The sequence below is a fragment of the Oncorhynchus mykiss genome, chromosome 7, assembly GCF_057628025.1.
Source record: "Oncorhynchus mykiss isolate SJ-2025 chromosome 7, ASM5762802v1, whole genome shotgun sequence".
NCBI classification, from domain to species: Eukaryota; Metazoa; Chordata; class Actinopteri; order Salmoniformes; family Salmonidae; genus Oncorhynchus; species Oncorhynchus mykiss.
The window spans coordinates 41,387,838-41,402,050 of NC_143028.1; the positions used below are offsets into that span (position 1 = coordinate 41,387,838).

The window sequence follows — 14,213 nt, forward strand, 5'->3', positions numbered from 1 at the left end:
CCAACGACTTTACTGACAATTCTCAGCTCAAGCTACAACGGGATCACCTTCCTCTCTGTGCACCATTACTCCTGGGAGTAACGTTCATTTCAGTGTGTGTGTTTGAGGGATCAGGGGTACACGGATCAGGTTCACTCACCAGCAACAGGAAGTCTAACTTTCCCCACTAATAGAGCCATTGCCATTCAACTGGGGGAACTTGTCCACTCCCGAAACAAAGCCCCCCTCTGTCCTACAGGCCCCCCAGAGAGAGCTAAAACCCCACACGCAGTAATGGACTACTTTAAGAGCTGATCTGCCTCTAATACATACGCTCTTATGTTGCTCCAGTTCTCCAAAACTCCAAGTCTGTGTGGTGAAAATGGCGTCCTGCCCTAATGCGGATGACTCACAGAGCTCAGAGGAGTTCAGGTTTTGAGCCTCTTCCTGTACTAAAACTCCCCTTCCTGCTGCTTCACTCCCTCTACTGTTGGGGATCATGCACCTGTCCTGTAATATAGAGAGAACCAGCACTTTTTGGAATAGGCCTTAGATTGGCTATATACATGGTAGTCTTGAATGAAGTAAGAAAAAAAAGAAAAATAATCATGTGGAGTTCCCTCCAAACTCAACCAAATCTCTCATTCTGCTTGTCAAATGGTTTGACAGCAAATGAAGTAGCCTGGTTAAAAATCACCATCCGTCTTGATCATGCACGTTTTCCCCTCTGTCGTTGTGTGCCTTAGCTTGCTGATGGTGTCTCAGTGTTTGTCCAGTCCCTCTCCAGGCCTCCTGGGCTTGTTTCCACAGGTGGCCTGACCTCTTAGGCAGGGTGGCGTAGCTGAGCCCAGTCTCCCGCCATTATGATCCCTGGATCAACATTTAATATGAGCACACTGCCCAGTGCTTCTGTCTGTCTGAGCAGGGTCGAGCAGGGGATAGGAGGGGAGAGGAGAGCAGGGGATAATGTACAGTAGCTGGCAGACTTTTCCTTTCAGATTTCCAGATTTTCCTTGTGTATTTACCCCCAACGAGACCCAACGAAAGTTCAATTTCTCTGACTGATACGACAAGAAGCCTAAGTGGCATGTTGGGTTTACAATGAGCTCAATGCCAAATCACCGGGAAAATGGCCTCTAATGCTAGTATAGGAACAGTAGTTTCCTCTTAGTAATGCTTTAATAGCAGTGCCACAGGAGCATTAAGGAACAGATGGAATATGATTTTCTACGCAGCCTAGTAAACCTTCTGTATTTGTTTAGAGAACGTTCTTTCACTAACAAGGGGAGGGAGGGAGTTATTATCTAAATATGTATATCTAATGCATAACAGTATTATTACCTAAATATGCATAGCTAATGTATGACAATATTATATAAATATGTATATCTAATGCACAACAGTATTATTATCTAAATATGTATATCTAATGCATAACAGTATTATTATGTAGATATGCATAGCTAATGTATAACAATATTATCTAAAGATGCATATCTAATGTATAACAATATCATCCAAATATGAATATCTAATGTGTAACAGTATTATTATGTAGATATGCATAGCTAATGTATAACAATATTATCTAAAGATGCATATCTAATGTATAACAATATTATCTAAAGATGCATATCTAATGTATAACAATATCATCCAAATATGAATATCTAATGTGTAACAGTATTATTATCTAAATGTGCATATCTAATGTATAACAATATTATCTAACTATGCATATCTAATGCATAACAGTATTTATTTCAAGTGTTATGGATGTTTAAGGTTTTTGGTTTGTGGAAAATTAACATATGGCTAGCTAGCTATAGATGTTTAAAAGGGTCATATGTTTGGTTTGTCACCACGCTTTAGTGTACATTATGACTCCATTTATCCGTCCGTTGTCAGATGATTATGGGCTTCGATTACATATGTTTTGGAGCTGGATACGGACTCTATAGAGTCTATTGTTGCTCTGTAGTGCTTTGACTCCCTCCTCACCAAACAGATGGTTACATTCAGCTACTCTCTGAAAACAAACATACGCTGAGGAGTTGCTGACAAACTGGTTCAGAAAGGGCTTAAACTGGCCCTTGGAGTGTGTCTGTCTGTCTGTCTGTCTGTCTGTCTGTCTGTCTGTCTGTCTGTCTGTCTGTCTCTGTCTGTCTCTGTCTGTCTCTGTCTGTCTCTGTCTGTCTCTGTCTGTCTGTCTGTCTGTCTGTTTGTGTCTGCAAGCAAGTGTGTGTGTGTGTACATGTGCAAGTGTGTATGTGCATGTGTGTTAAACTTCACATCCAGTAGCACACAGCCAATGATATACAGAGGGGTGTAGTTTGGGGACTCATCATTCAACCCAACTCTCAAACACAAATAATCACGGGGTGAGACCACATGTCGCAGCTCTTATGCATAGGGCCTCGACAGCTGTCAATCACACAGATGACCTATAAACAGACCCTTGGCAGACACTCTTATTAAATCAAACTGTACAAATATAGCAAATCGAATGCTATGAATATTTGATTATTGACGTAACCCAGAGTTAAATTTAGATACGGTATGGAAGACTGGTACTATCAGATTCCATGGTAAGTATGTTGAGAAACGTCTGTGGATGGAGTTTATTTTAAGGTCCTGTGGTTTGATGGGGGACATGGGGATGGCTTTCGTCTTGTCTTGGTATTCAGATAACTTCCTGAGAGACAGTCAGACAACCAGATAGGAATGTATTTTTCACCCTGTTCAAACAGGGATTGAATATAAACCAGCACACACCTTCTTTGGCTTTATGGAGGCATGTTTTTCCCCAGAGTAGGGTGACCAGTTTAGAAACAGGTCCTGCATAAACATGGATATTAATGAACTTATTTTTTACCCTTTCGCTATATCAGAAGGATTTGTTATTTGAAACTATGTTGTGCAGGTTTTGACTTTGAAGCTACAACAGGACCATTTGAAGCTGTGATACAACAGGACCATTTGAAGCTGGGATACAACAGGGCCATTTGAAGCTGTGATACAACAGGACCATTTGAAGCTGTGATACAACAGGACCATTTGAAGCTGTGATACAACAGGACCATTTGAAGCTGTGATACAACAGGACCATTTGAAGCTGTGATACAACAGGACCATTTGAAGCTGTGATACAACAGGACCATTTGAAGCTGTGATACAACAGGACCATTTGAAGCTGTGATACAACAGGACCATTTGAAGCTGTGATACAACAGGACCATTTGAAGCTGTGATACAACAGGACCATTTGAAGCTGTGATACAACAGGACCATTTTATTTTAAGTTGATCCTCTGATTATGTGCAGACATACCTTAGTTCTGATATATAGTATGTAAACAGTAAAATTAGATCTACATCCTTCCTATCAGTCATCTACTATTTTTCCCTGACCACAATTTAACCACTAAAATTACCATAGTTGTGGCATTGTGGAGATGTTGTTTTTGGTGGACTCCTAAATGAGTTCAGTAGAAGCTTATTGAGTAAAACCGCAATGTTTGTCAAGCAGCAGTACATGATTGCCACCCTGCAAAGCCCTACACTGTAGGGTCCCATTGATTGTTTGTCTTTGGTGTCGGGCCCGAGCAGCGGAGAGACAGTGGGCCTCTCAAACAGCATTGCCCTGTCTGTACATGGCTGCTGAACCGTGGAGAACGTATCAAACAAACACTCAAGTCTCACAGGGAAGGGTCTATAGGAAGGGTCCTGTTACTCTTGACACAGGAATGTCTGTCAACTGCATTCTTAATGTAGCCGCAGAAGACCCACTCAGACCTTCTGATGACCAGAGAAAAGCATCCTTGGCAGATGTCCATGTCGGTATTTAACAGAGATATGGAGGAAAGAGAGTATTGAGATGGCAACACAATGAGACGCTCTCTAGCACTTGTCACTGACCGACTGTATTGGGTTTCAACAGTGTTGATAAAAAACACATCTCATAACCCCACATGGGTATGCAGGACAGGGGTGGAATGTCTCAGTTGAGCCTGCATGTGTGTGTTAATCTGTTTGTGTACAGCAGCTGTCTTTCCCTAATGGATATTTTGCTCTCTTGTTCCCCCTCTCCTCTCTGCAGAGCTGAGGTCCACCGGCACTGCCCAACACTTTGCCTACCTGCTCAACACGTCTGACTACCGTATCCTGCGTATGGACGAGGACCACGACCGCATGTACGTTGGCAGTAAGGACTACATCCTGTCCCTGGACCTGCATGACATCAACAAGGAGCCGCTCATTGTAAGACCTTACAGTCACTAACCCTGTATCTCTTCACCTTCCATTACCTACTCTCACCTCTTCTCCCCTCACCCTTCTCCCCTCACCTCTCCTCCCCCCTCTCCCCTCTCTCATCTCCAGAGCTCTATGATCCGGGGTGAGGCTAACCCTTTGCCTCAGCTCTCAAAAACGGCTCCCGAGGGTCATATGTCTCATTTCGCTGCCCTGTGTCTGACATTTTGATTAGCTCGCCTACAGTTTGTATTGGACTGCACTATTTTCTGGAGACAGGGGTTGTAAAACACTGTAAAAACAAAATCTGGATATGACCATTCCAAGGGGGCTAATAGTACCCTGTGGCAGGTTTAGCCCCACATCTATAAAGTCCAGTGATGTTGAACGGGTTGTGCGATGTGTTGGGTTATTGCTATTAAATGACCTTTGTTCCCCCCCCTGCCTTCAGCTCCACTGGCCTGTCTCTCAGCAGAGGAAGACTGAGTGTGTTCTAAGTGGGAAGGACACCAATGTAAGTATTTCTGTTGACTCTCGATCTCCACACAACTAATTCAGGATTTATGTTTCAGATCAGGTGACTTGTGCCACCTGTAATATGTAGTAATGTATTTTCTACATTTATCTATCTATAAAGTGTGTATATATTTATCTATCTATAAAGTGTGTATATATATATATATATATATATGTGTATATATATATATATATACATATACATTTCCGGTCAAAAGTTTGGACAACACCTACTCATTTCTAAATTGTAGAATAATAGTGAAGACATCAAAACTATGAAATAACACACATGGAATCATGTAGTAACCAAAAAAGTGTTATTTTTTAATTTGATATTCTTCAAAGTAGCCACCCTTTGCCTTGACGACAGCTTTGCACACTCTTGGCATTCTCTCAACCAGCTTCATGAGGTTCATGCACCTGTAATGCATTTAAATTAACAGGTGTACCTTTAAAAAAATATATTTTGGGGATTTATTTCGTTCTTAATGCGTTTGATACAATCAGTTGTGTTGTGACGAGGTAGGGGTGCTATACAGAAGACAGCTTTATTTGGTAAAAGACCAAGTCCATATTAAGGCAAGAATAGCTCAAATAAGCAAAGAAAAACGACAGTGCATCATTACTTTATGTCACGTTTGTCATAATGATGAGACCAAGGTGCAGCGTGAATAGAGTTCCACATAATTTTAATAAACTGAAACTCGCCTAACAAAACAACAAACGAAACTTGAACACCAAGGCAATTATACATAGGCAAGATCCCACAACACAAATGAGGAAATGGCTACCTAAATATGATCCCCAATCAGAGACCACGATAAACAGCTGTCTCTGATTGGGAACCATATCAGGCCAACATAGATATACAAAACCCCCTAGACATACAAAAACCCTAGACATACAAAAACTAGAGTACCCACCCTAGTCACACCCTGACCTAACCAAAATATATAGAAAAACAGAGATATTTAAGGTCAGGGCTTGACATTTTAAGACATGAAGGTCAGTCAATACGGAACATTTCAAGAACTTAGAAAGTTTCTTCAAGCGCAGTCGCAAAAACCATCAAGCGCTATTATGAAGCCCAGTTGAAGGGCATATTTTTTTCCTTTATTTAATTAGGCAAGTCAGTTAAGAACACATTCTAATTTTCAATGACAGCCTAGGAACAATGGGTTAACTACCTTGTTCAGGGGAAGAATGACAGATTTTTACCTTGTCAGCTCAGGGATTTGATCTTGCAACCTTTCGGTTACTAGTCCAATGCTCTAAACACTAGGCTACCTGCCACCCCATATACCTACGGGGATTTAATTTGGCCCTGTAAAATCCTGGTTCCGCTCTGTCTGGACAAACAGACAGGGCAGGACTGGCACCAACTAGTCTCACTCTTCCCCATCTGCCAGTGTAGGGTGTGGATAAATAGATTATACTGGCATTATACTGGCACACTGGCATGTTAATATATTGACATTTCCATTGATGTTAAAGATAATTGCCTCTTGTAATATGCTTTATTTTGTATATAGGTATTATCATACATGTTGATAATCCATTCATGTCTGTCTATGTTTGTTCCCATGCAGGGCGAGTGTGGGAACTTCATCCGTCTGATTGAGCCATGGAACAGGACCCACTTGTATGTCTGTGGTACTGGGGCCTACAACCCCATCTGCACCTACGTCAACCGTGGACGCAAACCGCAGGTTAGAGCTCCACACCTTATTGAATACATTGAGTCTGTGTTCATATAATGAAGAGGTGAGGGAGCATAAGGCTCTGTCTGTAAAATCAAATCAAATGTATATTCATCACATGCTGTGTAAACAGCAGGTGTAGACTGTGAAATGCTGACTTATGGGCCCTTTTCCAACAATGCAGAGTTAAAGATCAAAATGTCATACAAAATTGAAATAGTGACACGAGGAAAACAGTTGACGTCGGAAGTTTACATAGACCTCAGCCAAATACATTTAAACTCAGTTTTTCACAATTCCTGACATTAAATCCGAGTACAAATTCCCTGTTTTAGGTCAGTTAGGATCACCACTTTATTTTAAGAATGTGACATGTCACAATAATAGTAGAGAGAGTGATGTATTTCAGCTTGTATTTCTTTCATCACGTTCCCAGTGGTTCAGAAGTTTACATACACTCAATCTGCCCACACATTTTCTATAGGGTTGAGGTCAGGGCTTTGTGATGGCCACTCCACTACCTTGACTTTGCTGTCCTTAAGCATTTTGCCACAACTTTGGAAGTGTGCTTGGGGTCATTGTCCATTTGGAAGACCCAAGCTTTCACTTCCTGACTGATGTCTTGAGATGTTGCTTCAGTATGTCCACATAATTTTCCTACCTCATGATGCCATCTATTTTGTGAATTGCACCAGTCCCTCTTGCAGCAAAGCACTCCCACAACATGATGCTGCCACCCCCATGCTTCACGGTTGGGATGGTGTTCTTTGACTTGCAAGCCTCCCCCTTTTCCTCCAAACATAACAATTGTCATTATGGCCAAACAGTTCTATTTTTGTTTCATCAGACCAGAGGACATTCATCCAAAAGTATGATCTTTGTCCCCATGTACAGTTGCAAACCGTAGTCTGGCTTTTTTATATCGGTTTTGGAGCAGTGGCTTCTTCCTTTCTGAGCAGCCTTTCAGGTTATGTTGATATAGGACTCATTTTATTGTGGATATAGATACTTTTGTACTTGTGTTCTCCAGCATCTTCACAAGGTCCTTTGCTGTTGTTCTGGGATTGATTTGAACTTTTCGCACCAGAGTACGTTCATCTCTAGGAGACAGAACGCCTCTCCTTCCTGAAATTGCTCCGAAAGATGAACAAGACTTGTGGAGGTTTACAAAATCAGGCTGATTTCTTTTGATTTTCCCACGTGGTCAAGCAAAGAGGCCTTGAAATACATCCACAGGTACACCTCCAATTGACTCAAGTGATATCAATTAGCCTTTCAGAAGCTTCTAGAGCCGTGACTTAATTTTCTGGAATTTCTGGAAAGCTGTTTAAAGGCACAGTCAACTTAGTGTATGTAAACTTCTGACCCACTGGAATTTTGATACAGGGAATTATAAAGTATAAAAATGACTTGTGTCATGCACAAAGTAGATGTCCTAACCGACTTGCCAAAACTATAGTTTGTTTTAACAAAAAAATGGTGGAGTGGTTGAAAACGAGTTTTAATGACTCCAACCCAAGTGTATGTAAACTTCCCGACTTCAACTGTATATTGTGAATAACAGTTCCTCTCTCAACGCGAAACATCTTTCAAACACTCGCCCTCGATAACCACCAAGCCTTGGTATGAACTAGATCGTTGTCATTCTCTGATCCCACATCTCCACATAGTTTTGCAAACTGGCGTGAGCACAGTGAGTGTGGTTTGATGTAGGTTACAATTTAAGTTATCTGCTACAGTATATTTCCTAGTTCTGTGCTCAGATCTTTTGCCACAAGTTGCTCTCGGTGTATCATACAATGCATCCATTGGTCAGAGGAAGACATACATATTCATAACTAGAGTGCAGAGGCCTGCCCACCATCCCACCGTAGATGGAGCCACATCTGTGTAAAAGCCCACCATTCGATCCCATAGAATCTGTTTTTCGTCAACATAGCACACTGAACATCCCGTGCCATTTAATGCTCGGGAATCGTGAGACAGAACTATATGTCTTCGTGAATAGCATCCCCCGACTTATATATCTAACAAAACTCAATGCCACCGGGGTCTGACAATCTGGATGGAAAATTACTGAAGATAATAGCAGATGATTTTTCCACTCCTATTTGCCACATCTTCAATTTAAACATACTAGAGAGCATGTGCCCTCAGGCCTGGAGGGAAGCTAAAGTCCTTCTGCTACCCAAGAATAGTAAATCCCCCTTTACTGGCTCAAATAGCTGACCAGTCAACCTGTTACCAAACCTTAGTAAACTTCTGTGTTTGAGCAGATACAATGCTATTTCACAGTAAACAAATTGACAACAGAATTTCAGCATGCTTATAGGGAAGGACACTCAACAGGCACAGCACATACACAAATAACTGATGGTTGGCGGAGAGAAATTGAGGATAAAAGGATTGTGGGGGATGTCTTGTTAGACTTCAGTGCAGCTTTTGAAATTATCGATCATAGTCTACTTCTGGAAAAACTTGTGGATAAAGAGTTATTTGTCTAACAGAACACAGAGGGTGTTCTTTAATAGAAGCCTCTCAAATATAATCCAGTTAGAACCAGGAATTCCCCTAGGTAGCTGTTTAGGCCCATTGCTTTTTTCCATTTTTACTAACAACATGCCACTAACTTTGAGTAAAGCCAGTTTGTCTATGTATGTGGATGACTCAACACTATTCATGTCAGCTACAACAGTGACTGAAATGACTGTAACACACAAAGAGCTGCAGTTAGTTTCAGATTGGGTGGCAAGTAATAAGTTTCCCTAAATATTTAGAAAACTAAAAGCATTGTATTTGGAACAAAACACTCACTAAACCCTAAACCTCAACTAAATCTTGTAATAAATAATGTGGAAATTGAGCAAGTTGAGATGACTAAACTGCTTGGAGTAACCCTAGATTGTAAACAGTTATGGTCAAAACATATTGATGCAGTAGTAGCTAAGATGGGGAGAAGTCTGTCTATAATAAAGCGATGCTCTGCCTTCTTAACAACACTATCAACAAGGCAGGTCCTACAGGCCCTAGTTTTGTCGCACCTTGACTTCTGTTCAGTTGTGTGGTCAGGTGCCACAAAAAAAGGATTAGGAAAATTGCAATTGGCTCAGAACAGGGCAGCACAGCTGGCCCTTGGATGTACACAGAGAGCTAATATTAATAATATGCATGTCATTCTCTTCTGGTTTATAGTGGAGGAATAGATTGGACTTCATCACTACTTTTATTTATGAGAGGTATTGACATGTTGAATGCACCGAGCTGTCTGTCTAAACTACTGGCACACAGCTCGGACACCCATGCATACTAGAGGTCGACCTCTAATGCCTACCCCACAAGACATGCCACCAGAGGTCTCTTCACAGTCCCCAAGTCCAGAAACAGCCTATGGGAGGAGCACAGTACTACATAGAGCCCTGACTACATGGAACTCTATTCCACATCAAGTAACTGACGCAAGCAGCAAAGTTAGATAACAAAAAAATAGATAAAAAAACACCTTATGGAACAGCGGGGACTGTGAAGCAACACAAACATTGGCACACACACACACACACACACACACGCGCACACACACACACACACACACACACACACACACACAAACACACACACACACACACACACACACACACACACACACACACACACACACACACACACACACACACACACACACACACACACACACACACACACACACACACACACACACACACACACACACACACACACACACACACACACACACACACACGGAATTAGTAATGTAGATATGTGGTAGTGGTGGAGTAGGGGCCTGAGGGCACACAGTGTGTTGTGCAATCTGGGAATGTATTGTAATGTTTTTAAAATTGTATAAACTGCCTTAATGTTGCTGGACCCCAGGAAGAGCAGGTGCCTCTTTGGCAGCAGCTAATGGAGATCCATAGTAAACACAAATACAAATGCATGGGCATCTCGGCCCTCACAGCTAACGTCCATTTGGAGAGCATAAGCTGGGGAGTTTGAGTTGTTCAGTCAGTTTCCTCTTGATTGCAATAGCATAAAGTCTGTGTTTAACAGTGTTCTCAGAATGATATTGATGTGAGTTTCTGTGCCTCTGCCTCCGCACACATGGTTTTCACCATATCAATTGCGTCCGGTAATATCAAAGTCTCTGCAATAGTGTGTGGCTTCATAGCGTAGCTGGCCTAGCCATTCACCATGGGAATGATTCAAGTGCAACAAGTGCGGCCTTTTCCTATAAAGGCACAAGGTGATACCCAGATGCAGACACAGGAGGCAGATGGTTAGAGTCCAAGATGTTTATTAACAATCCAAAAGGGGTAGGCAAGAGAATGGTCGAAGACAGGCAAAAGGTCAAAACCAGTTCAGAGTTCTAGAGGTACAGAATGGCAGGCAGAATGGTCAGGCAGGTGGGAATGGAGTCCAGAAAAACAGGCAAAGGTCAAAACCGGGTGGACTAGTAGAAGAGAATAGAAAAGCAGGCGCATGGGAAAACACGCTGGTTGACTTGAACATACAAGACAAACTGGCACAGAGAGACAGGAAACACAGGGATAAATACACCAGGGAAAATAAGTGACACCTGGAGGGGGTGGAGACAATCACAAGGACAGGTGAAACAGATCAGGGTGTGACATTTCCCATGATATAAGGGCGCTCTCTGATTGAATTTAGTCTTTTAGATTTGAATGATTTTGATTTTTAAGGTTAGCCACATTACAATGATTTTTAGATACAAAGACAATATTATAATATATATGTGTTTTTTGGGGGTAGATTTTGGAAATTCACCCATGACCCCATTTTCATATCAGGTGAGACCACATTGGGTCGCGATCTCTAGTTTGGGAACCACTGCTGTAATCCATGGCTTCTGGTTGGGATATGTACAGTCACTGTGGGGATGACCTCGTTAATGCACTTATTAATGAAGCCAGTGACTGATGTGGTAAACTCCTCAATGTTATCAGATGAATCCCGGAACATATTCTAAGTCTGTGCTCCTGAAACAGTCCTGTAGTTTAGCATCCGCTTCATCAGACCATTTCCATATTGAGCACGTCACTGGTACTTCCTGTTAAGAGTTTTTGCATGTAAGCAGGACGCAGTATATAGTTATGGTCTGATTTGCCAAAGGGAGGGCGAGGGAGGGCCTTGTATGTGTTTCTTTGCACAGGAGACATGCTGGTAAAAATTTGGTAAAACAGATTTCAGTTTCCCTGGATTAAAATCACCAGCCAAGTGAAAAGTCGCCTCTGAGCTGTAGAGATCATCTCCACATTTACTCTCCCTCCCTCCCTCCCTCCCCCTCTCTCTCTCTCTCTCTCTCTCTCTCTCTCTCTCTCTCTATCTCTCTCTCTTCATCCCCACATCTCTCTCTCTCTCTCTACATTTCTCTCACCATCCTACCTTCATCATCCTCTACCCCCCCCCCCGATCTCCACTGCTTCATCTCCAGCCCCAAGCCTAAGCAGCCATTGGAGTCTCAGTCTTCACAACTGTCGTCCCCAGCGTTACTTCTCACCTTTACTGTTACGGCGCTGAATGTTAATTCTCACTCTTTAAATGGAGGTCTTGAGTTTCGTAGAGCCAGGCATCACCACCATGGAGTACTTTACCCCTCTGCTATTTCATGTGGATCCATATGACCGTTACTAACAAAGGGCATCCATCCCTACATCTATCCATCCATCCATCCGTCCATCCACTCATAGCTCTAGAAGCCCTGTGTGATTCTCAGTTGGCCTGCTCCCGCTATGCTCCCTCAGCCTCCAGTCCTCACCATATGAGAAATTGAGAGCTCCCGTTATGGGGTGCCAGTGGAATGTTCTAGTTATAGTACATTAATGAGATGGCTTTTATTTTCCCCTTCATATTAAACAGACAGGTCAGACTCTTCCCATGAGTCCCCTCTCTCTCTCTCTGCTGGTCTGGAGTTAAGTATGGGAGCAGAGATGTGAAATGGTACACCACCATACACACAGCTTTTCCAGACAGGAAGCCAGTAGAAGGCGAAATGCTGCTCATTGCCAGAAATCTACTGTGCTCATTGTCTCATGTAGATGTATACACACACACACACACACACACACACACACACACACACACACACACACACACACACACACACACTCATTCTCACACGTCAGGAACCTGCTTTGACATTTGTAACTGTAGACGTCCAGATATATTGTTATCAGCTTGCCAGATACCATCATTCTTTCTTTTTCAGACGTTATTCAGACACGTACTATTCACTCAGTTGTAGATAATTTCCTTTCTAAATACCTAAAGGATGTATATTAGCCTACACGGGGCTATGATAGCTAGTATTGTCTGTAAAAGCCAAATGTTGGTTCTTGGCGGTGGCTCAGGCCAGGATTTAATGTATGTACCATACTGTGAGAGACTGTATTGACTCAACCACATGGTACAGAACTAATATTGATGATTTTCACACCATCTGGTGAAGTTGAGCCACACAGGCATTCCTTGCACAGAGAATGTAGAGAATACGATATCCACACATTTTACCCACAGGCTTTCCAAATGACATTATTGAAACAGTCATGTAGTCACATCAGTCCCAGACCAGTTTACAGAGTTACTGAGCTCACGTCAGGTCCCACCTACTGCAGGTGCGTAACATCTAGAATGTGTCGCTGTCTCCTGTTTTAGGCCGCCATGCACCTGCAGATGCCCCAGACCGGAGGGAGGGCTAGCCGCGCGGCCCAACCAAACGATGTGTCCGAAACACTGGGACTAAAGGTGGGACGTGGGTCTGGGTCAGGTGCCCATCACTAGCATGGGCACGTCTGCCTGCCTGCCTGTCTGCCCCTGAGCCTTACGTTTATGGGCTGGGGAGACCCACTATGGGACTCAGCCAACATGCCATGCCTCTGTCTCTCACTCTCTCTGTCTCCCTGTAGGGGAGGGCTGTGCATGTCTCCCGAATCCTCAGTTCTGTCTGTGCTCATTCTGTGTCTTGAAGCATTTCTGTCTTTATCAGTTGAATTGTCCCACTCTGTTGGGTGTCTAGTGAAGTGGATCGCTTATCTCCTCATGGCTACGCATCCCTTCTCTAGACCCTGTCCAATTTAAGTTTCATCCATCATGTTTGTGTTATCCGTTGCTCTCGTTGTTCATCTGTCCATTTTTGTGTAAGCCTCACTTTCTGAGCTCTCTCTCTCTCTTTCTCGTTCTCTCTCTGTGTGTGTTTGTTGAGCTGATTTGTCAGTATTTGCGTTGCCTGCTTCTTATGCATGAGAGAGATGGAAGCCCAGCATTTTGTGATTTGCTACACAAGGTCACAGAACATGTTGATACAGTACACAATCAAATATACATGTTTCATTTGTGATAGATACATTAGTAACTTTCCTCTCCTCCTCACATTGTCTTGTCACTTGTCTTAGAGGGCACAGAATGCCCCACCCTCCATTCCTTTACCCCCCCACCCGTCCTCCCTCTGTAGGAATGCGGGCCAACCCCTCTCACAGGTCTCACATGGTTAATGTCTGACCCTCTCACACTGCAGCCCCGTTGGTTCAGGACAAACACCAGCCGACTGTGTCCAACTACTAAAGCAGAAAGGCAATAATAGACCCACATAGCTGAGCATTACTTGAATGTTTGTGCTCTCCCACCACTCGCAGCACAGGAAGGAACTCTTAACCCTTTGAACGACAGGGCCATTATGTTTTCAGCCTTATGTTTTGAATGTGTTGCATGCAACACTTAATCCTCTGTAGGGTAAAAT

The 14,213-nt window shown here is 42.8% G+C and overlaps 1 protein-coding gene across 4 annotated transcripts in view; it reads left to right on the forward strand.

Annotated features, from left to right (window-relative positions):
- Positions 1–14,213, forward strand: part of sema3fb (sema domain, immunoglobulin domain (Ig), short basic domain, secreted, (semaphorin) 3Fb) — a 93,456-nt gene that overhangs the window by 54,936 nt on the left and 24,307 nt on the right. For 2 of the 4 annotated variants that reach the window (XM_021609472.3, XM_090240990.1), the window contains exons 3-6: positions 4,078–4,238; positions 4,681–4,743; positions 6,335–6,454; positions 13,133–13,222. In XM_021609472.3, coding sequence (XP_021465147.3) covers positions 4,078–4,238; positions 4,681–4,743; positions 6,335–6,454; positions 13,133–13,222 — 434 coding nt within the window. The remainder of the gene's footprint in view (positions 1–4,077; positions 4,239–4,680; positions 4,744–6,334; positions 6,455–13,132; positions 13,223–14,213) is intronic. The other 2 variants (XM_021609475.3, XM_090240991.1) reach the window with 1 other exon arrangement.